The sequence below is a fragment of the Hyperoodon ampullatus genome, assembly GCF_949752795.1.
Source record: "Hyperoodon ampullatus genome assembly, chromosome: 17".
In the NCBI taxonomy this organism is placed as follows: Eukaryota; Metazoa; Chordata; class Mammalia; order Artiodactyla; family Ziphiidae; genus Hyperoodon; species Hyperoodon ampullatus.
In genome coordinates this window covers 448,764-470,399 of record NC_136930.1, presented here as the reverse complement: position 1 = coordinate 470,399, position 21,636 = coordinate 448,764, and the positions used below count along the sequence as shown (strand labels likewise).

The following is a 21,636-nucleotide window of genomic DNA, read 5'->3' as shown; positions in this document are numbered from 1 at the left end:
TATTCTGAATTCTTTTTCAGGTAGACTGCCTATTACCTCTTCATTTGTTAGGTCTGGTAGGTTTTTATCTTGCTCCTTCACCTGCTGTGTGTTTTTCTGTCTTCTCATTTTGCTTATCTTACTGTGTTTGGGGTCTCCTTTTTGCAGGCTGCAGATTCGTAGTTCCCGTTGTTTTTGGTGTCTGTCCCCAGTGGCTAAGATTGTTTCAGTAGGTTGTGTAGGCTTCCTGGTGGGGGGGACTAGTGCCTGTGTTCTGGTGGTTGAGGCTCGATCTTGTCTTTCTGGTGGACAGGTCCAAGTCTGGTGGTGTGTTTTGGGGTGCCTGTGGCCTTATTATGTTTTTAGGCAGCCTCTCTGCTAATGGGTGGGGTTGTGTTCCTGCCTTGCTAGTTGTTTGGCATAGGGAGTCCAGCACTGTAGCTTGCTGGTCATTGAGATAAGCTGGGTGTTGGTGTTGAGATGGAGATCTCTGGGAGATTTTCGCCGTTTGATATTACGTGGAGCTGGGAGGTCTCTTGTGGACCAGTGTCCTGAAGTTGGCTCTCCCACCTCAGAGGCACAGCACTGACTCCTGGCTGCAGCACCAAGAGCCTTTCATCTACCCGGCTCAGAATAAAAGGGAGAAAAAGTAGAAAGAAAGAATTAGTAGAAGAAAGAGAGAAAGAAAGAAGGAAAGGAAGGAAGGAAGGAAGAAAGAAAGGAGGGAGGGAGGAAGGTAAGAAAAAGAAAGAGAAAGGAAGAAAGGGAGGAAGGAAGGAAAGAAAGAAAGAAAGAGAAAGGGGGGAGGGAGGAAGGGAAGGTAGGAAAAAAGAGAGAAGATAAAGTAAAGTAGAATAAAGTATGATAAAATATAGTAGCGTTAATAAAATAGAAAAGTAATTATTAAAAAACAAAAAACTGACGGATAGATCCCTGGGACAAATGGTGGAAGCAAAGCTATACAGAGAAAATCTCACACGGAAGCATACACATACACATTGACAAAAAGAGAACAAGGGGGAAAAATCATAAATCTTGCTCTCAAAGTCCACCTCCTCAATTTGGGATGATTCGTTGTCTCTTCAGGTATTCCACAGACGCAGGGTACATCAAGTTGATTGCGGAGCTTTAATCCGCTGCTTCTGAGGCTGCTGGGAGAGATTCCCCTTTCTCTTCTTCGTTCGCACAGCTCCCGGGGCTCAGCTTTGGATTCGGCCCCGCCTCTGCGTGTAGGTCGCCGGAGGACGTCTGCTCTTCGCTCAGACAGGACGGGGTTAAAGGAGCCGCTGATGCGGGGGCTCTGGCTCCCTCAGGCCGCGGGGGAGGGAGGGGCACGGAGGCGGGGCGAGCGTGCGTCGGCGGAGGCCGGCGTGACGTTGCGTCAGCATGAGGCGCGCCCGTGCGTTCTCCCGGGGGTGTTGTCTGTGGAGCCCGGGACCGTGGCAGCGGCGGGCAGCACAGGCTCCCGGGAGGGGAGGTGTGGAGAGTGACCTGCGCTCGCACACGGGCTTCTTGGTGGCGGTGGCGGCAGCGGCAGCAGCAGCCCCAGCGTCCCACGCCCGTCTCTGGGGTCCGCGCTTTCAGCCGCGCCTCGCGCCCGTCTCTGGAGCCTCCTTTCAGCAGCGCTCCGAATCCCCTCTCCTCACGCACCAGGAAACAAAGAGGGAAGGAAAAGCCTCTTGCCTCTTCGGCAGCTCCAGACTTTTCCCCGGACTCCCTCCCGGCCAGCCGTGGCGCACTAACTCCCTTCAGGCTGTGTTCACGCCGCCAGCGCTCTGACTGAAGCCCGAGCCTCAGCTCCCAGCCCCGCCCGCCCCGGCGGGTGAGGAGACGAGCCTCTCGGGCTGGTGAGTGGCGGTCGGCACCGCTCCTCTGTGCGGGAATCTCTCTGCTTTGCCCTCCGTACCCCTGTGGCTGCGGTCTCCTCCGCGGCTCCGAAGCTTTCCCTCTCCGCCACCCGCAGTCTCCGCCCGCGAAGGGGCTCCTAGTGTGTGGAAACCGTTTCTCCTTCACGGCTCCCTCCCCCTGGTGCAGGTCCCGGCCCTATCCTTTTGTCTCTGTTTATTCTTTTTTCTTTTGGGTATGTGGGGAGTTTCTTGCCTTTTGGGGGGTCTGAGGTCTTCTGCCAGCGTTCAGTAGGTGTTCTGTAGGAGTTGTTCCACGTGTAGATGAATTTCTGGTGTATCTGTGGGGAGGAAGGTGATCTCCGTGTCTTCGCGTCTTACTCTTCCGCCATCTTCCCCGATCTTCCATTCTGTTTTCTTTTGCTCCCCTGACTGGATAATTTAATTGAATCTGCCCCATGGTCGAATCTGCTTTTGAAGCTCTCTGTTGAATTCTTCAGTTCCAGGATTCCTGTTTTTGTTTTTTGATGGTTTTTGTCTTTTTGTTAAACTTCTCATTTTGTTCATGTATTGTTTTCTTAATTTCACTTAGTTGTCTGTGCTTTCTTGTAGTTCACTAACTTCTTTAAGTGGATTATTCTGAATTCTTGTCCGACAGTTCACAGATCTCCATTTCTTTAGGGTCAGGTATGGAGCTTTATTAGTTTCCTTTGGTGGCATCATAGTTAGCTGATTTTTCGTGATCCTTGGTTCACTATGTTGGTATCTACGCATCTGAGTAAATGGTCTTGTTCAGACTTTGCAGAGATAGTCCTTCACCAGTCAGCTCAGCCTGGGGCTCTGGACGTGTCAGCTGGTAGCTTCCCTGGGCAGGTGGGACCTGCTGTTGTATATTTGGGGTGAGGCTGCTGCCTGAGCTCTGAGGTTGGGGGTCGGGGTGCCACTGGCCCAGACAGTTGGGTAGGACTGGGGTCCTGCCCCAACGCAGCTGTAGCATGGCTCTGTGTTGCCTGCATTCTCTGGTCAGGCTTCCTAGGTGGTCGGGACTGGGTGCCATGCTCAGCAGTAGGTGGGGTACTGCCCCGGGGGGTTGGGGGAGGCAGCCAAGCTGGCCCCAGGGCCAGCATAACTCATCGTTCGGGGGCCCAGATCAGGCGGGACCGCACAGCTAATTCCCTGGCTAGGCAGGCCACCGGTTTGACTCTGCAGACGGGAAGGGAGAGGCTCCAGCACCACTGTGCACTGGGCTGTGGGATTTCCCCACGTGCTCTGGTGAGGTTCCCCGGCTAGGTGAGCTGAAGGTTCTTCGGCAGGTTGGTTTCCCTGCCTGTGCGCGAGGGGCCACCACGCACGCCCCCGGCTGGCCAGACTCTTGTTTGGGAACCAAATGGAGCAGAACCGTGAGCCCAGCTCCCTGGCCTGCTGGGCCAGCGTCCTGGCTCTGTCCACCGGCAGGTGCTCTGATCCTGTGCTGCTGTGAGCAGGGTCCCCGGGTGGGCTACGCAGGTACCCCGAGCTCCGGCTGGGTTTCCCAGTCAGGTGGGTGGGGCTGTGAATTAGCTCCCTGCCCAGGCAGAGGGCAGAACACGCTCCAGGTCAGCAAGGCTCGTTGTTTGGGTCCTGAATCGGGCAGACACGCGCCCTTCCCAGCTCCCTGGTCACACTGGGCCACCGTGTCGGCTCAGGCACGCGAAGCCACTGGTTAGTATTTCTGCTCGGGCTCTGCTGGGACTGCCTGGCAGGATCCCAGCCCTGGTAGCTGTAAGCCCCACCCCATCTTCTGTCATACCCTGAGCCACGCGATACCTGGGAGGTGAGACCCACAGCCCTGGGCTTTCCTCTTCCCACTGGAGAAACCATAGGCTCGGGGGCCCTGGCTGCAGTCCCCGTGCGGCTGCTTCTCGCACCCTTCAAGTGGGGTCCCTCCCAGTCCCCAGGGTGTGGGGCTGTTTTCACCTCAATCCCATGTTGTGGGATTTTCCCAGTGCTGTCTTGTCCTTGAATGTTGTTGGTTGGTTTTCCTGTGAGGGGGACCGAGGTCGAGAACGACCTGTGTCACGATCTGGATGATGTCACTCATCTTTGCTGTTTGTGGTGTGGTGACATCACTTGTCTTTGCTGTGTTCATGATGTACTATGTTGCTTTTTTAAAAAAATTTGTTTATTTTTGGCTGTGTTGGGTCTTCGTTGCTGCACAAGGGCTTTCTCTAGTTGTGGCGAGCGGGGGCTACTCTTTGTTGCGGTGTGCGGGCTTCTCATTGCAGTGGCTTCTCTCGTTGTGGTGGAGCACAGGCTCGAGGTGCGCGGGCTTCAGTAGATGTGGCTCGCGGGCTTCAGTAGATGTGGCTCACGGGCTCTAGAGCGCAGGCTGAGTAGTTGTGGCACACGGTTTTTGATCCATGAAATAGTTAGAAGTGAGTTTCTGTGTCTCTTATTTATTGATTTCTGGATTAACTCCTTGTGGTTATAAACACACACTGTATGGTTTCAGCCTTTTTAAATTTATTGAGACTTGTTTTATGACCAAGCATATGGTCTACTTTAGTAAATATACCATGCGCACTTGAAAATCCTGTGTATTCTGCAGTTCTTGGGCATAATGTTTATAACTTTCATTTAGATCGAGGTGGTCAATTGTGTTTTTCAGATCTTCCATGTCTTTAGTGATTTTTTTGTTTAGTTCCATCTGCTGCTGAGATTGGGATTTCAAAACCTCCTACTGTGATTGTGGAATTGTCTGTTTTGCCTAATAACCAGTTATTAGGTACATACATGTTGATAATTACTGTGTCTTCCTGATGAAATGTGCACTTTAGCTTATGTTGCAGTAAAGACATACTGACGTGTGTACTTCATATATATATATATATATATGTATATGTATATATATGAAGTAACAGTGAAAATATTAACAGATAATATATTTTTGCTTTAAATAGTCTAACATGATTCAGAACTTACAAGGAACAGTCTTTTATACTCACCATTTCTTTTCTTTCTTTTTTTTTTCTCTCTCTCTCTTTTTTCCTTTCCTTTCCTTTCCTTTCCTTTTTTTTTTTTGTGGTGGGGCCATGCTTCATGGCATGTGGGATCTTAGTTCCCCGACCAGGATTGAACCCGTGCCCCCTGCAGTGGAAGGGCAGAGTCTTAACCACTGGACTGCCAGGGGTCTCTACACTCACCATTTTTGATGCTCATCATTTGTTTTTAAAGATCCAAGTTTTCCTCTAATATTTCCCTTCAGCTGAAGATTTTCCTTTAGCAGTTCTTGGAATTCAGGTCTGCCTGTGATGAATTCTCTTGCTTTTCCTTTGTCTGAGGTGTCTTTATTTCACTTCATTCCTGAAGAATATTTTCTCGGGGTATAGAGTACTGGGGGATCATTTGTCCTCTGTTTCTGAAGGGAAGGTCATGCTTGTCCAAATGGTTGTTCCCCAATATGTAATATGTCATATTTGGGGGCTGGTGTCAAGATTGTTTTTTTTTTATTGTTGTTTATCAGCAGTTTAATTATGATGTGTCTGTGTATGGTTTTCTTTGAATTTATCCAGTTTGAGCTTCATCAGGCTTCTTGAATCTGTACATATATGTCACCAAATTTGGGCAATTTTCTGTTATTGTTTTTTCAAGTATTTTTTTTGCCCCAATTTTTCTCTGTTTGTGGGATGCCAATTACACATATATTAGACCTTTTGACATTGTCCCACAGGTTCACTTTTACTCAGTTTTTGTTCTCTTTATTCTTCAGATTAGATCATTTCTACTGATCTGTCTTCAAACTCACTGTTGTTTCCTCTTTTAAGTCTGTCTAGTGAATGTTTTATTTTGGGTACTTTTCAGTAAAATTTCTATTTGGCTCTTTTTACACTCCCTCTCTGCTGAGATACCTACTTTTTCGTTTATTCCATGTGTATTTTTCTTAACCTCTTAGAGATGGTTAAAATAGCTGTTTAAAGGTCCTTGTATGACCTTTGCCAACCTATTGGTCATCTCAGAGTCGACATCTGCTTACTGTTCTTTTCACTGAAAACAGGCACATTTTCTTGGTTCTTTGGATTTCAGTGAATTTTGGCTTGTGTCCTAGAAAGTGTGCAGACTGAGCTCCTTTACAGCTCCCAGGGGCCGTGGGCTGTTCTGACCCTGCAGCAGCCGGCCCCTGAGACTTGCACCTGGGCTCTCGCTTTCTGCTGGCTCAGGTGTCAGTTCAGTCCTGCACACGCACCCGTCGTGGGGTAGCCACGGCCCACGCGGCTTCCTGTTCGGAGCTCCCTTCTCCGGTCTGTCCCCTGCAGGGTTCCCTCTGCAGCCTTTGGTTCCTCCAGGCACAATACAACAGGGCTTGCTTCTTTCAGAGTCTTCATACTCAGGCTGCCACGCTCCACGTCATGGTTGTCCTTGTGGCAGAACTGGGAGAAGACAGAGAAAAGCAGGACACTCACCGCAGTGGCAGGACCTTTTCCTGGTTTCCGCATCCTTGAAGGTGGCCGTCTCTTATTTACCCTCAGACCCCGGGGTGGTTGTGATTGCACGCTACCCTGTTGCTAGCGGAAGGGCAGCTGTGGCGCCTCCTGCGGCCTCACCAGAGCCAGGGCTCTGTCACTTCTACCAGGATGGCTCTTTCTGGGCTCCTTCCTCCGAGGGCTGACACAAGAGCATGCCGGGTACCACGTTTGTTTCACCGGTGCCCTCCCTCTGGGACTTCCTGGCTACTCTGCCGTGTGGAGTGGAATGTACTCTTCTCGCTGGTGATGGCGTGTCCTCCTCACCTGCTGCCCCCCTTTCTGGGAGCCCAGGCCCTCATTCACGCTGCAGGGTGACATTCCTGTTCACGCGTTGCTTCTCCAGGTGTTTACCCAGCACCCAGGGTCCACCACCTTCACTTGTTTAGCTCTTGGGAAGGGGGCACTTGCGTGGTGGTCATGGGGTCAGGAGCACAGGAGCAGATCCGTGGCTGGAGAGGCCGCATGTTGGGAAAAACTGAAAAAAATAAGCAAGGGATGTGAGACTTGCTAGTTCATCTGGCCACAGTGTTTCTAAGAAAACTGAAATTAGTCTGAAGATGCACAGAAAGTTAGCTGATTATTAATTGGGGTGAATTTTGTATGTTCAGGTCCTTTGTCCGTGTTACTGACAATGAAAGTAATGAAACTAAAATCATGGGAACCAAGTCAAATATGTAAATCACGATACAGATGAGAATAAGCTTCTGGCCGTACATGTGACACAGCCATTGTTCTCAGTGGTGGTAGCCTGTCTGCTGCTTGACACTGTCCACGTATGTGATGCAGACCTTAGATGTGGAGATAAAAGGAGAAAAGTGGTTTTGACTCAACACAAGGGTGTGCTGTCCATTTGTTAAGAGAGCAGGTTGTGAGTGTTAATACTTTACTTTGTGGAGGTGGAAGCAGTAGATGCTGTCTGGAAAACTGTGTTGAAATAGCCTCAGTGGTCTTCCAAGAGCTGGTTAATTAAAATGGGGGTTAAGTCCAGTTCTGAGAGTGTACATTTATAGTCTAAAAAATGAGCAAAATTTTAACAACTGCAGAATTTCTGTCTGAATGCTATCCAGCAGCTTCCTGAATGTCAGAGATTTCTTTTATGAGTCCGGCATTAATTCTTACTTTTCTTTGTTTCATGTAGATGTTTCTTTCTCAGCAAAATAGAGGAGAAGCTCGCTCTCCTTCCGGACGATGGTGGTGTGAGTGAGGATGCGGACGGGATGGGCGTGCAGGCTCTGGAGGAAGATGCTCGGTCTCTGATCGTGAGCTGCAAGTTCTCCATGAGGCTGCAGATGGTGGAGAGCGCACGGAAGCAGGTGGGCTCGCCCGGGTCACAGACGGTCCAAAACTGGCGTTCTTTAAACTTAGCTTTTCTTTAAAATCTGAAGCTTAGGGATAATTGAGTAGTTAGTTGTTTTTTGTTTTTTTTTCTCTATGAGGAAGTACACTTGAAGAAATACTTACTTAAAAATTTCCAGAAAGCCTCTAAAGTTTATTATACACTTCTTAATCATTTCAAAATGATTATTCTCTGCTTTACTTATAAAGAAAATAAATCTAATACAGGTTTTCTCTTGTTTAACAAAATGAATGCTTGCCAGGTAGTAACAAATTATATTTAGGTTTAGTTTGTGGAAATCTATCATTTGATAATAAGATCCTTTCTTGATACAAGTGCGGTTTGCTTAAAAGTCGCATATAAGCATTTCAACTGTATTAAATTATATTTTTCATGTAATTAAACCATATTTAGATATACTAGGGGAGCTTGCTGTTTTAATGACCCTATACTGATTGCTATTATAAAGCAAAGAATATTATTCTAGTACAAATAATTAATATTTCTGTTTTGTGGGTTTAAAGGCTCATTTATAGGTTTTTCTTTGAGATGTGTCTTGTATCAGGAATTTTTATATTTCCAATAACAGCAGCCTAAGTGAATGAAGGAAGTAACAACTCTGTCAGTTCCCTGCATTCAGTCCTGGAGGAGCTGGCCATTTCTCCCTCCATCCCCTCAGCTCCGGGTGCAGCAGGGAGTGGCCGGGGCCCGGGGCCAAGGCGGTGCATGTGGCCTCTCAGCAGGAAGTGAGGGAAGCATGGGGGGGTGCAGTGGGTGCTCCCCGCTGCTGGGTGCAGGGCAGCAGGGCTCCATGGAGGGGGGGGCGTTTGGGGGTGGTAGGAGAGGAAGGTACGGAGATATGTTTAAGCAGAATCCCAAGGGGAGAAACTGGGAACTGTGGAGGCCGCTGTGGGCGGACGGCTTGTCTCGTGATGCTGGTTTGAGGTGGATTGTGGAGCATGTGGCCTGGAGACTAGGAGGTCATCGAAGGTCTTGGACGTGCTGGTGGGGATGAGAACTGTGTGAACTGTACACTCTTATACGCAAATGTAATAAGGCCAGAGACTGCAGGAATGACGAGGGTGACTGGACCTTTGGCCTGAGTGGTTGGAAGGGTCGTAACAAGGACGCACAGGACTGATGTCAGTGTCCTTGAAGCTCAGCAGAGAATTAGATGTAAAAGACATCCCCAAACAACCAACTAAATAAAAAACAGAGAAACTATATTAAAACTAAAAACTTCTGTGCCTCAAATGGCACACTCAAGAAAGTGAAGAGACAACCCATATGATGGGAGAAAATATTTGGAAACCATGTATCTGGTAAGGGTCCGCTTATCCAGAATACATAAATAACTCTATACAACCGAACAACAGAAAGTCAAACAACCCAGTGAGAAAAGAGGCAAAGGGTCTGAATAGACATTTCTCACAAGAAGATACACAAGTGGCCAGTATGCACATGAAAAGACACTCAGGGGACTTCCCTGGCGGTACAGTGGTTAGGACTCTGCACTTCCACTGCAGGGAGCACGGGTTCGATCCCTGGTTGGGGAACTAAGATCCCGCAAGCCGTGTGGCATGGCGAAAGAAGGAAAGAAAGAGAGGGAGAGAGAGAGAGAGAGAAAGAGAGGAAGAAGGAAAGAAAAGACAGCCAGCACCACAAGTCCTCAGGAGGATGTAGGTCAGACCACAGCGCGGTCCTGCTGCACCCCCAGGACGGCTGGGGTAGAGGGACGGCCCTCTGTGCAGGGAGGTGAGCGGTGCACCACCGCGGAGATCAGTCTGGCAGCTCCTCCGAAAGCCAGAGGGTTACCATTTGACCCAGCAGTTCCCCTCCTCGGTATATACCCAAGAAAAATGAAAACTTAACGTCCACACAGAAATCCGTATACAGATTCTTTATGTTCATTGAAATTAGAAAAAAGAGCATTATTCAAAATAGCCAAAAGGTGGCAACAACCCGAAAGTTCATCAGTAGATAAATAGATCAATAAACTGTGGTTTATGCATGCAGTAGCATGTTACTCAGCCACAGCAAGGAGTGAAGTTCTGATACACACCACCAGACACAAAGTCAGAACACATCTTCTGACTCCCTGGATAGGAAGTGTCCAGAATAGGCAGACCCGGGGCAGAAGGTTGTGGTCGCTGGGGGCTGGGGGAGCGGAGCAAATGCCTGTGGATGGAGGGTTTCTTGGCGGACGACGGAGTCCCGGAATCAGACGGCAGCCGTGGGCGCCCCGCTGCGTGAGTGTCCCGGAGACTCTGGACTCTGTGTCTGTCCCCACGATGAAGCTAAGGTGATGGGTCACTGCAGGCCAGTGAGAAGCTCCTCTTGTACAGCGCCTTGACTTCTCATTATCCTCCTGTGTCATCTTTCTGCTTTCTCCCTTCTGCCGTGTAGAATAATTTCTCGCTTGCCTTGAAACTGCTGAAGGAGCTGCACAGAGAGTCAAAAGCACGGGAGGACTGGCTCGTGAAGTGGGTGCACAGCTACTGCCGGCTCAGCCACGGCCGGGCCCGGGCCCAGCGCCCGCCCGAGCGGCTCTGCACGGCGCTGAGGACGGTGCCCCTGCTGGGTACGAGGCTCTTCTCCCACAGTGTGTGTTGTGGCTGTGTGTCTTCTCGCAGTATCCTTTGTGCTGCTTTACCTGACAGTTGGGAGTTAAGTTTGTAAAACTTTTATTAAATAGTTATTAAACATGTGGAGCCCAGGTACTGTGTGTCCTGCTGATACTACCGAGTATGACTTCTGGAGCTTTTATTGCTTCAGCTGTAAACTAAAGCTGAAATTTTAAAATGTTTTCTTTAAGACTTAGCCAAATTTTGGGTGTCACAGTTTAATTATTTTGAAAACTTTATGTTTACGTACAAGAAATGCCTGAAAAAATTAACCATGAGAGCCTTTTTCCTCTTCAGTTCTTCTGTCTGTGATGATGTGGCCCATAAGGCGGAGGGGGAACCCCGTGTGTGGGTCCCGGGTCTCGTGTGCGCGTCCCAGGTGCACGGCAGGGCTTTCCTGCGGCCTCCCGCTGGTCCCGAGCCCGACTCTTGAGCAGGATGGGGAAGCACTTTCCACGTTGATCCCAGGATTGGAGGACGATGCCATGAGCACTCGGCTGTTTTGAGAGGCTTTTCTGGGGAGCGAGGGGGAGGAGTTGGCTGCTCTGCAGGTGGCGCTCGGTCCTCGTGATAATAACCGGCTGCCGTCGGTCCCAGCCCTGTGAAGTGAGCGTCTCCTGGAGGAGCAGGTGGTGTGGGTGCAGGACTTGCTGGGTGGCGGCCCTTTCTCTTCTCGACCTCTGTGTGCTGTAGGCTTGCCCAGAGCCACACGGCCGGACACAGTACTAGACCTTGGGCTGCGGTGGTCTCTGTTGCTTTATCAGCTGAAGGTCACAGCATCAGTTTAGAAATCTGGGTTCCTGATGTACATGCACGAATGCATTAGGAAGCGCCCTTTCTGTTCTCTGTTAACACAGAGAAGTGCTTGGACAGAATGCAGAAGGGCAGTGCTTCGATGAAAGTTTATGTGGTTCTAATTGTCGAGCCTCGGTAGACTGTGGTCGCTGGGGACAAAGAACATTTTGCATTAATGTGAGTTCAAGAGATTCTGGAACCAGCGTTTGGAGTCAGTTTCTTATACCTTCAAGATTTCTTTTAGTTTCTTAATAGAAAACAACCTTTGAACACTATGAATATCTTCTTTGTAACTTACATCACTCACTCAGTTCTCAAAAAATTGTGTGTGTGCGTGTGTGTAACCCAGCAGGTGAGAACACATCAAGCTACTTGAGCAGAAACGTTGTGGCTTCCCGTGACCATAACATTCTCGTGGGCACAACGTACAGGATCATGGCCGACGCTCTCAGCAGTGAGCCCACCTGCCTTGCTGGGATTGAGGAGAGCAAGGCCAGGAGCGTCGTGGAGCTCTCGGGATCCAGTTCAGAGGATGCAGAGAAGGTAGTGATGCTGGGAGCCTGAGCTCTCCGTGTTGTGTGTTTGTCTCGACTGCGCAGCCTCTGCTACACGAAAGAAATGACAAGTCTCGCTTTCTGTTTTCAAGACACATTTGACAATTACACGCAGTCGGGTTTCTTATTGGAAAAATGACCTACTCCCTGTGTTTCCTGTTTATTTGAAAGACACCCTTCTTTTAGTGTTAATAATGAGAAGTCTGTGTTGGCTTGATGTGGACGGTTCTCCCATGAATTTTGTTAGTGGAATCTCACCACCGGTCGCCATTCAGACGCCCCGCTAGCTTGTGGGAATAATCAGCTTTTCTGCTCTTTTGTGTAGCACCCGCTTTGCTGGCGCTTCTCGGGTGGTTCTGTGCATCCGTGAGTCCCCACGTCACTCGTGTCCCCAGCCTGCAGCCCTTCCTGAGCCCTGCCCCGTGCTGGTGTTCAGGCGCCAAGATGGCGTGGGGCTGGCGTCTCTTTCCCAGTCCAGGCAGACCTGGCTCTGCCCTCGAGCGGCTTTCTGTTTACCGGTGGCTGACGGGTCCCGGGGGGGCAGGGTCTTCAGGAAGCTTGGTCCCGCTCACAGCCTGCCGGGGTCTCTGCGTTCCAGGTTGCGGCAGGCCTGTACCAGAGGGCGTTCCACCACCTTTCCGAGGCCGTGCGGACAGCAGCACAGGAGGAGGCCGGGCGCTCGGCGCGGGGCCAGGAGCCTGAGTGCGGGCTGGTGGCGGCTTACCTGGCGCTGGTGGAGTTTTGTGACCAGCGGCTCCGCAAGCAGGAGGAGGGCCCCCCCGGTGAGCCCCGCGCGTGCCCGCCGGAGATGTAGGGCCTTGCAGGTCCTGTGCTCTCCTGTGTGTTTTTCAGTGGCATGTGTTCTAAGAGATGGCTTGTCCGTTTAAGAGGCCGTGACACGGCCACGCCCCACGGCCGGTGTGGGACCGGAGTTGGGCGTCTCCGTCCCTCCCTCTGTCTGCTTCCCTGACGCGTGTCTGACCGGCTCCTGCGGCCACTCCTCGTGTTCCAGCCCAGGAAGCAAACTGCTTCACCCGGTAGCAGAGGTCAGCGTCAGAGAGGAGCTCTTACCCGCGGTCCGAGACCGTCTGCTGAGCTGCAGTAGCTGTTAGACAGGAAGCCCGGGGAGAGCAGCCAGCGCTGGGCCTACCTCTCGTGTCTGTGTGTGGGTAGTGACCACATCTCTCCTCTCCTGTCCCCGGTAGTCCTGGACGCTGCAGAACTGCACACGTATCCAGCCCTCGTGGTGGACAAAATGCTGAAAGCTCTGAAGTTACACTCCAGCGAGGCCAGGCTGAAGTTCCCCAGACTCCTCCAGATTGTCGAGCAGTATCCAGAGGAGACCCTGAGCCTGATGACCAGAGAGGTCAGTGTCTTCCTTCTGGCAAAGGGGACTTGACCGAACTAACGGATGTGTTGTGTGGGGTGCGTGTGTTAATGGCTTTTCCTAACCACCGAGTTTTGCTCCATCCCAACAACATATGTCATTTAAAACCATGTAAGGGAGTGTTCCCACGCACCCACTTTCCTCTGTGGGTGGTGGTGACACGAAGTCCGCGTCTGAACAAGGACCGAGACGGGAGGAGGTGAGTCCTCCACCCCGGAGCTGGCTGCCCCTCAGGGCTGAGCTGCGTCTGCACGTCCGGGGGCCTTATGCTCAGGTAACTGTTGAGCAGCGAGAAAGGGGGGCGTTTCAGGTGCCATCGCCCCACGCTCCACGGCTCGGGAACCCCCAGGGCTCCTGCCGCACGTGCCGCTTGCCTGCTCTCACCCCGTGCTGGCCTCTCCGCTGGGGCCGCGTCGGGGAAAAAGGGGAGCGTTATCAGAAAGGCTCCTTAGCGACTTCTGTGGATGTTTAACTGGAAGACAGGGCCAAGCTTTGAGCTGATGACGTAATAGTTCAGAAAGGGTGCACAGCACGTCTGTAGACAGTGCTGGTCGCCGAGCCCGCAGTCAGTTCTCTGTGCGCTTGGGTGAGGGTTTTCAGTAGGTCAGTAGGTCCTACGCAGGAGATTAAAGTAAATGCAGTATGAAAAGCAGTACACATGCATTTTCCTCAAAGATAAGTAAAGAAATATTTCAGTAAGTTATGGTTCTTTTTTTCCCCAAAATCATACTTGTTTATAATAAAAATAGCATTTTGAGTTTGTGTGGAAACGAACGGAGTGGTGGGTCGATGTTGTCATGACCCTTGAGATGGGCAGCTTGGCCTTGCACTGAGGGCCCCCAAGCCTCCCGTCCTTCCTGACTTTATACCAGCATTCCAAGCGCAGCAGAGTTTATCTTGAAATGAACACCTGGAAAAGCATTAGAGGAAAACCTGAGCAAAATTTGAAAATGGTCTTGAAGTTAAGAGACAAAAACCAGGAGCTATAGAGGAAAATAATTTGACGCTTCTATCATTAAAAAAATGCCATATACAAAGTTAAAAAAGGGCTTCCCTGATGGCGCAGCGGTTGAGAGTCCGCCTGCCGATGCAGGGGACACGGGTTCGTGCCCCGGTCCGGGAAGATCCCACATGCCGCAGAGCGGCTGGGCCCGTGAGCCATGGCCGCTGAGCCTGTGCGTCTAGAGCCTGTGCTCCGCAACGGGAGAGGCCACAGCAGTGAGAGGCCCACGTACTGCAAAAAAAAAAAAAAAAAAAAAAAAAGTTAAAAAAAAAAAACCCGGGAGAAAAATATTTGCAACACGTACTGGAGACGGAGAGCAGGCGTCTCCACTGTCCGCAACAGACAGACTCGTAGCAAGGGGCGACGCACGTGCGGTTAAAGCACGTGATGCAGGTAAACGCTGACTGCGCAGCCTCACTAGTGATGAGACACGCAAATTAAAATCAGGTGTCTTTCACTTCTCAGATTGAAAGTAGATTTTAAAGATTGTCAGATTGACAATAGATTTTAAAAATGGATCGCGTCCAGTGTCGAAAAGGATTTTGGAAAGTAGTCAATCTACTACACTTTTAGAAGCGGAAATTTGAAAAATCTTCTCAGAGGGAAATTTAGCAATGTGTTTTACAGTTGTTAAGGTTCACATTAAAAGTAAGAAGGAGGGGCCTCCCTGGTGGCGCAGTGGTTGAGAGTCCGCCTGCCGATGCCAGGGGATACGGGTTCGTGCCCCGGTCCGGGAGGGTCCCATATGCCGCGGAGCGGCTGGGCCCGTGAGCCATGGCCGCTGAGCCTGCGCGTCCGGAGCCTGTGCTCCGCAACGGGAGAGGCCACAACAGTGAGAGGCCCGCGTACCGCAAAAAAAAAAAAGTAAGAAGGAATTTAGGAACTCATTTAGGATTTTCTCCTGTGGGTATATAGCACAAGTACAAAGAGATAAACATACAGGGTTGTGCATTGTAGGAGTATCTGGATAGCAAAAATTGCAGATACCCTAAAAGTTCATCATAGAGCACTTGTGAAATGAAGCGGAATGTGGTACAGCTGTTAAAAGGAATGAGGTAGATCTAAGAAAAACCAGCAACAGCAAGTCTCCGATTCCATTCTTCTGAAGAAAGGGTCCACGTGCACACGCCCTGAAAAGGCCCGGAAGTATCGATGGTTCCCAGTGGGTCGGAACCGAGAGGGCTGAGGAGACTTTCTGTCTACACGTCTGTCTGTTTTTATACTGACGGTAGCAAATACAGCTGTACTTTGATATTGGACACACAGTACTTCTGTAAGAGAAGAACGTTGCATGTCTCACTCGTTACTAAATCCCGGCTCTCTCTGTTTCAGATTTCTTCCGTTCCTTGCTGGCAGTTCATTGGCTGGATCAGCCACATGGTGGCCTTGCTGGACAAGGAGGAGGGCGTCGCCGTCCAGCGCACTGTGGCGGACATCGCCGACCACTACCCGCAGGCCATCGTGTACCCGTTCACGATAAGCAGTGAAAGCTATTCCTTCAGAGACACTTCTGCTGGCCATAAGAACAAGGACTTTGTGGCCAGGTGACACAAGAAAAATTAGGTCCATCCAACACTGAAAGGTTATCAAAATGTCTGTGGTCAAAGCAGACACAGGGACACTTATGTGTGTCCTCGGATGAATTAGAGCTGCCATGGAGGGCAGGAGGCCTAGATGCCTGTTTGTTGGGTGCATCTGCCCTGATGTGTTATTTGCTGTAGAATTTATTTCCTTTTGTAATCACAGTTCATCTTAAAATGTTATTCATGAGACGGTTATGCTAACCATTAGTAATCTGTTGGTTGAGAGGGACTAGATGAGATGCTTTTTGGAATCCGTTCTTGAAATTGTTCTGTAATTTAAAATCTCCGGGGAAGCCCCCGCTTCTTCATTAAGTCAGTAAACTGCCCAGGTGTCGTCCTTTTCGCTTCTTCAGTTGATTTGTGAGTGAGGACAGTTGCCAGAGCCGGCAGCAGTGTTTTACTTTAGAAAGGATACTTGGTAAATGCATGGCATTGTAGTTGCCCTTCTCTGTCAAGAGCTGATTTGCCTCATTATTTAGAGCGTTTTGCTTCCGAGGGACAAGGCTGGGGGGCACAGCCCTTGTCCCGGCTCGCCGATGGGCCAGCCATGCAACCCACCCACCCTGTGGTGCCCTCCTGTGTCTCAGCAGAGGCAGCTGCAGCGTGATCGCTTCCTTAGAAAGAAAGAAAGGAAAGACAAATGTTGAAAGTTTGTTGAGAAGCAGGCCTTTTTAACTTTAGATCGTGTGCGCCAAAATGTTGAGGATTTGCTTTCACCTCATCTCTTGATACAGGACACACTTCGTGCTTCATCTGTTTTGGAGATAATTTTTAAATTGCTCCTTCCCTAGACTATGTAGTTGGTTATGTATTGTTTTATATCTAAATATAATTATATATACATAAAAACTATAGGCCTTGATCTTTGGAAGATGTTTGAGCACCTAAACCTGGTAATTTTTTGTAGGATTAAAGCTAAGTTAGATCGAGAAGGAGTGGTTCAGGACTTCATTAACGCCCTGGAGCAGCTCTCCAGCCCTGAGATGCTCTTTAAGGTAGCGTTAACCGCTTCCCGCACGTAAGACACGGGCTCAATGCAACCTGCCTGCAGTCCAGCTTGACGTGTCTTTTTTTCTGCATAGGACTGGACGGAGGACGTCAAGGTTGAACTAGAAAAGAACCCTGTAAATAAGAAGAACATTGAGAGGATGTATGAGAGAATGTACGCAGCCTTGGGAGACCCACAGGCTCCGGGTCTCGGGAGTTTTCGAAGGAGGTTTATCGAGGTACGGGGCGGGGCGGGGGCGGCAGCCGCTTGGTGATCACAGAGTCGTTGTGCAGATGGGGGCTTCTATTTGCTGGGTTTGTTAATACTTCTGGTTTTAAAATGTCTGTTGAATTTGTAAACTTTCCTTAGATCTGTGTCTTTCTGTTAGATATTGATGGCGTATTTTTAGGTCAGACAGTGGCAAGTGGGGCACAGATGAAACCTCAGGGTTTCTATTACATTCTGTTCTTCATGGCCAGATTCTTAGATGTGAAGGTTATGTGTAGTTTAATGTTTTTAATTCTCAGAGTGATTTGGGTATCGGACCAGGAAAACGTGTGTATCTGCCGCAGGTTGTAACCATTTTGTGAGCACTTAGCTCTGTCCGAGGCTCCGAGAGTTCACGGGGCCGCCTGACAGGTGCTGTGTGCACAGAACTGTGGCGTCAGCGTGAGTTCTAGTTTCAAAGTTGCTCCAGACTTGGAGGGGAGAGAACGCCCGCCGCGCTCCCCCGCCCGGCCCCTCCCACCCCCACCCCCGCCCCCCTGGGACGGGGGTGGGCCTCCACCCTCCGCTGCCTAAAGCACCTGTGTGCACCTCTCCTGCGTTTGTCACGCTGAGTTCGTTTTGACAGTTGTTCACGAAACCTCAAGAAGCTTTAGAGTGTGTAGGAGCCCGGGTGCTCACCAGTCGCACGTCTCTGGGGCACAGGAGCGTCTTTGTCCCTTGCGGGTGTACCGAGTGCTTCAGTGAGACGTAGGTCACACGCCCTGCCGCCCACGCAGTCACAGTGTGCGGTGCCCGAGCGTTTGCTGTTTTCCCGCTGCTCCCCAGAGCAGCCCCGCCCCGCCGCTCCCCGCCCTGCCGGCCGACCTTCCGCGTGGACAGGCCCCGCGGGGCCCGGCTTCTTTCACTCGGCGGCACGCGTGCTGCAGCCTGTGTCAGTGCCCCCGCTCTGGGCGCTGGGGGTTGTTCCACAGCCTGTGTGTCCCTCATCCGCCGAGCGACGCTCCTGTGACTCCGGGGCGCCGTCCTGAGTCAGACTCGGGGGCAGGGCTGACTCCACTCACCTCTGCCCGCGGAGCCCACCGCTGGCGTCGCTGTCTGGATGCGCGGGCGGGGGACGGTTCTGACCTCCAGAGGGAGGGCTGGGGGAGTCGTCCCTGCTTCGGGGAGCTTCCGTTAATGGTCTGAATGTGGGAACAGACAGGACTGCCTGCTGCCTAATGTGTCCCGGGCTGTGTCTCAAGTGACAATAAAACCCTAAACCTCGGCACGTACTGCATTTTATGACGTGTGTTCGACCCCATGTCCTATCAGGTCGGCCTCACAGCACTGCTGCCCAGTGACTGCAGGTCCCCGGCGGGAAACCCATGTCCGGAGAAGGTACTGAAGGGTGGCGGGCCCGCGGCCACAGCGGGAACCGTCGGTGGGAAGGCGCTTGCCTCTGCCCTGTCCCCAGCTGGGGCCGCACCAGCCTCTGCCGTCACAGCGCAGGAGCAGCCCCGGCAGGCAGCGGGCGGGCAGCAGGGATGGCGGCCTCAGCAGGGTTGACGTGTGACATCGGCCACAGGGTCTGGGGCTCGTCAGGCCTTGTTCCGAGCCACGCCGCTTGTGCTAAGCGCATGGCCGGCCCAGGGCCGACCGAGAGGGCAGCAGAGTGGTCGCCGTGAGCTTCCTGCGGAGGCGGGTGTGGGGGCCTGCCTGTTGGCCCTGCCCTGGAAACCGCAGCCTGGCGGGCTTTGTCCCGGCCAAGCTCAGCCCAGCGCCCAGCAGGGCTGAGCCCCGCAGAAACCTCCCCACAGCTGCAGCCGTGGTTTGTCCGGAGCTTGCTTCCTAGTACGTGAGACAGTCCATCCGGAACTTTCTGCTTCGTACCAAATGAGCACATAATTTGCGTCGGTTAATTAAAATATTAATCCACTAAAACAGAACTGCCTCAGGTTTCACTCTAGGGGGCCCTTAGGGGCATCATGCTATTTGGATCAGTGTTAGTGCTGGTTATGCTGGGAAATGCGGATTGATCTTTCCCTGCATTCTAAGGATTGCAGATTGTTTCTATACTTTCAGTCCATTTATAGACCAAGGAAGAACTGTGTTTTATGTATGTTAATTTTCCTGTAGTGGATTGTCTAAAACAGAGCTTATATTTCATTTATACCAGGCTCATGATGTGGGGTGGGTTCTACATATGGGAAAACATTTCTAATTAAAGATGATCAGGTGAATCTTGACAACTATTAGGTCACCGTTAGTAGTACTCTGGAGTTTTGTTTTTTGTTTTTTTAATTTTGATATCAGGATTATAATTTAAATAAATATTTGAGTAGAAACTAATACAAAGAATGATTTGATATATTCCAAGATAGGGAACTTCTAATAATAATCGCTTCTAGAAATACAACTTACCCAAATGCTGTTTATACTGGTTCTTGATCCAAAATAATGGCTTGAAAGACCCTCACTAACGGAGAGTGTTTTTTTCTTATGTTTTTCTCTTTGCTCCGAGGAAGAACTTTGGGCTGTTCATTTTTTAAAAATTTATTTATTTATTTTTGGCTGTGTTTGGGTCTTCGTTGCTGCGTGCGGGCTTTCTCGAGTTGTGGCGAGCGGGGGCTACTCTTCGTTGTGGTGCACGGGCTTCTCATTGCAGTGGCTTCTCTTGTTGTGGAGCACTGGCTCTAGCGCGCAGGCTCAGTAGTTGTGGCTCACGGGCTTAGTTGCTCCGCGGCGTGTGGGATCTTCCCGGACCAGGGCTTGAACCTGTGTCCCCTGCATCGGCAGGCGGATTCTTAACGACCGTGCCAACAGGACAGTCCCTGGGCTGTTCATTTCCATTGAATTACGTCCTTTATTTTGTACTTTGTTCCTAATTACTCCCGTTGTCATGATGGTGCAGATCAGCAGCTGTACAACGGACACAGAGGTTAAAGGATTTTCCCAAGTGTTTAAAGCCCTTATTAAGAATTTATGCCCAGAAGTCACCGCTGACTGTCATCCTTTCCATCTTCTCAAAGGCGCACAAAGACAAAAACAAAAGGCAGGCTACTGTGCTTTAAGAGTGTTGAAACATTCAAGGAGAGTGAAACTATCAATTAAAAGCACAGAAAAAAACAGTACAATTTGAGCACCTGTTTATAAAGATTCGTGAGCCTAGAACTTTTTCAGAAGTTCAACTACACATTAATATTTAAGGTAAACTATCATTAATTTCAGGCTTTTGGGAAAGAATTTGATAAACACTTTGGGAGAGGAGGCTCTAAGCTCCCTGGCATGAAGCTCCAGGACTTCTGCAGCATCACCAGCTCGCTGCTCCGGAGGATGAGCAGGGGCTCGAAGGCACCAGGGAACCTGAAGGAGTACTCGCCCTGGATGAGCAACTTCAGGGCCGAATTCCTCAGGGATGAGCTAGAGGTTCCTGGTGAGTCCACCTCGGGGGCGGGGGGAGGCAGAAGCGTGCTTTGAGGAGAATCGTGCCGGAGCGGGAACTTTCGATTCTAAGATGGTGAAATCGGGATCTTGACAGTTTTCTTTTTTTAAAAAGAATTTTAAATTCCACATATTTTTCATCATTAGGAAAATCTATAATTACTATGAATAGTATGCTTACTAAATGTCTAGTCATATTCCTGGTTAAGACAAGTGCTCAGATGTCCACATACTAATAACGGTAGCTGGTAATGAATGTCCTCTGAACCTACCCGCGCATCGCCCCTGAATAACTTTTCTTCAGAAATAAAATACAGGCAACCTCAGAGATGCTGCGGGTTCAGTTCCAGACCACCGCAGCAAAACAAATTAAAGCAGGTGGTTTCCCAGTGCACATAACAGTTATATTTACAGTATACTGGAGTCTGTTAACGTGCAGTAGCATCGTGTCTAAAAAGCAATGTACGTACCTGAATCAAAAAACACTTTATTGCTAAAAAATGCTAACCGTCTCCTGACAACTCGGTTGCCACAAACCTTCCATTTGTAAGAACTACAGCCGCTGAGAAGTGCAGTAAAACGCGGTGTGCCTGCACACTGCTTTGTGGGGTGTGCGCTGGTCCCACCTAAAGCGGCGAGATGATGGCACATGACGTGCCGGCAGGAGGGACGCTAGAGCGACACTGAGGAGCCGCCGTGTCTTCACCGTGGAATTTGCCAGACCAGGTGCTTCACTGTGGTCGCTTAGGTCCTTATTCCAGTGGGAGAAAGGGATTTGGAGAAACACTTTCCTTTGTTATTATTAACAGCTGTGCATCACATACCATGAGTTTCAAGAAAACCACCGAAAACGGAGCCTCCTCACGTGCAGCTTGACTCCGCTGGAAACAGCACGGGTGCTCGCCTGGGGCGCTGCCGTCCCTGTTTGCCTTTGTCTGCTCCACCCGAATGGGAAGCGGCGTCCACTAGCCTGTCAAACTGAGAAACTGCAGCATTTAAAAAAATACGTCCAATGAAAACTTCGAGTTAAAACTCCCCTCCTGTTAGACCAGTGGGTGTGTTTTAAGTGCAGGGTGCAGCGTCTGAGTCAGGCTTCTGTGGTTTGTCCCAGGTCAGTACGACGGCAGAGGGAAGCCGGTGCCCGAGTACCACGCCCGCATCGCCGGCTTTGATGAGCGGGTAGGTGCTGGGCGTCAGCTCCTCAGGTTCCAGGAGAGGCAGCTCACTCCCCGTGTCGGTCTCAAGTGCACGGGGTTCTCTGAGGGTTGTGTTACAAGTTTTCTGATGGGAATTTACTGACCTTAATGTAATGTTTCCAGTCTTTCAACATCAGTCATGTTTAAGGACCTAGTAAACTTGAAGAATAAACTCCGTGTGTGTGTGTGTGTGTGTG

General features: G+C 50.4%; 1 protein-coding gene across 2 annotated transcripts in view; it reads left to right on the top strand.

The window, feature by feature from the left end:
- The window catches only part of PRKDC (protein kinase, DNA-activated, catalytic subunit), a gene marked incomplete at both ends in the record, with an annotated part of 161,579 nt that overhangs the window by 133,405 nt on the left and 6,538 nt on the right, over window positions 1-21,636 (top strand). For both annotated transcript variants that reach the window (XM_079722235.1, XM_079722234.1), the window contains 10 exons: window positions 7,464-7,638; window positions 10,068-10,242; window positions 11,430-11,623; window positions 12,233-12,416; window positions 12,840-13,000; window positions 15,357-15,568; window positions 16,515-16,602; window positions 16,690-16,833; window positions 20,031-20,235; window positions 21,355-21,422. In XM_079722235.1, coding sequence (XP_079578361.1) covers window positions 7,464-7,638; window positions 10,068-10,242; window positions 11,430-11,623; window positions 12,233-12,416; window positions 12,840-13,000; window positions 15,357-15,568; window positions 16,515-16,602; window positions 16,690-16,833; window positions 20,031-20,235; window positions 21,355-21,422 — 1,606 coding nt within the window. The remainder of the gene's footprint in view (window positions 1-7,463; window positions 7,639-10,067; window positions 10,243-11,429; window positions 11,624-12,232; window positions 12,417-12,839; window positions 13,001-15,356; window positions 15,569-16,514; window positions 16,603-16,689; window positions 16,834-20,030; window positions 20,236-21,354; window positions 21,423-21,636) is intronic.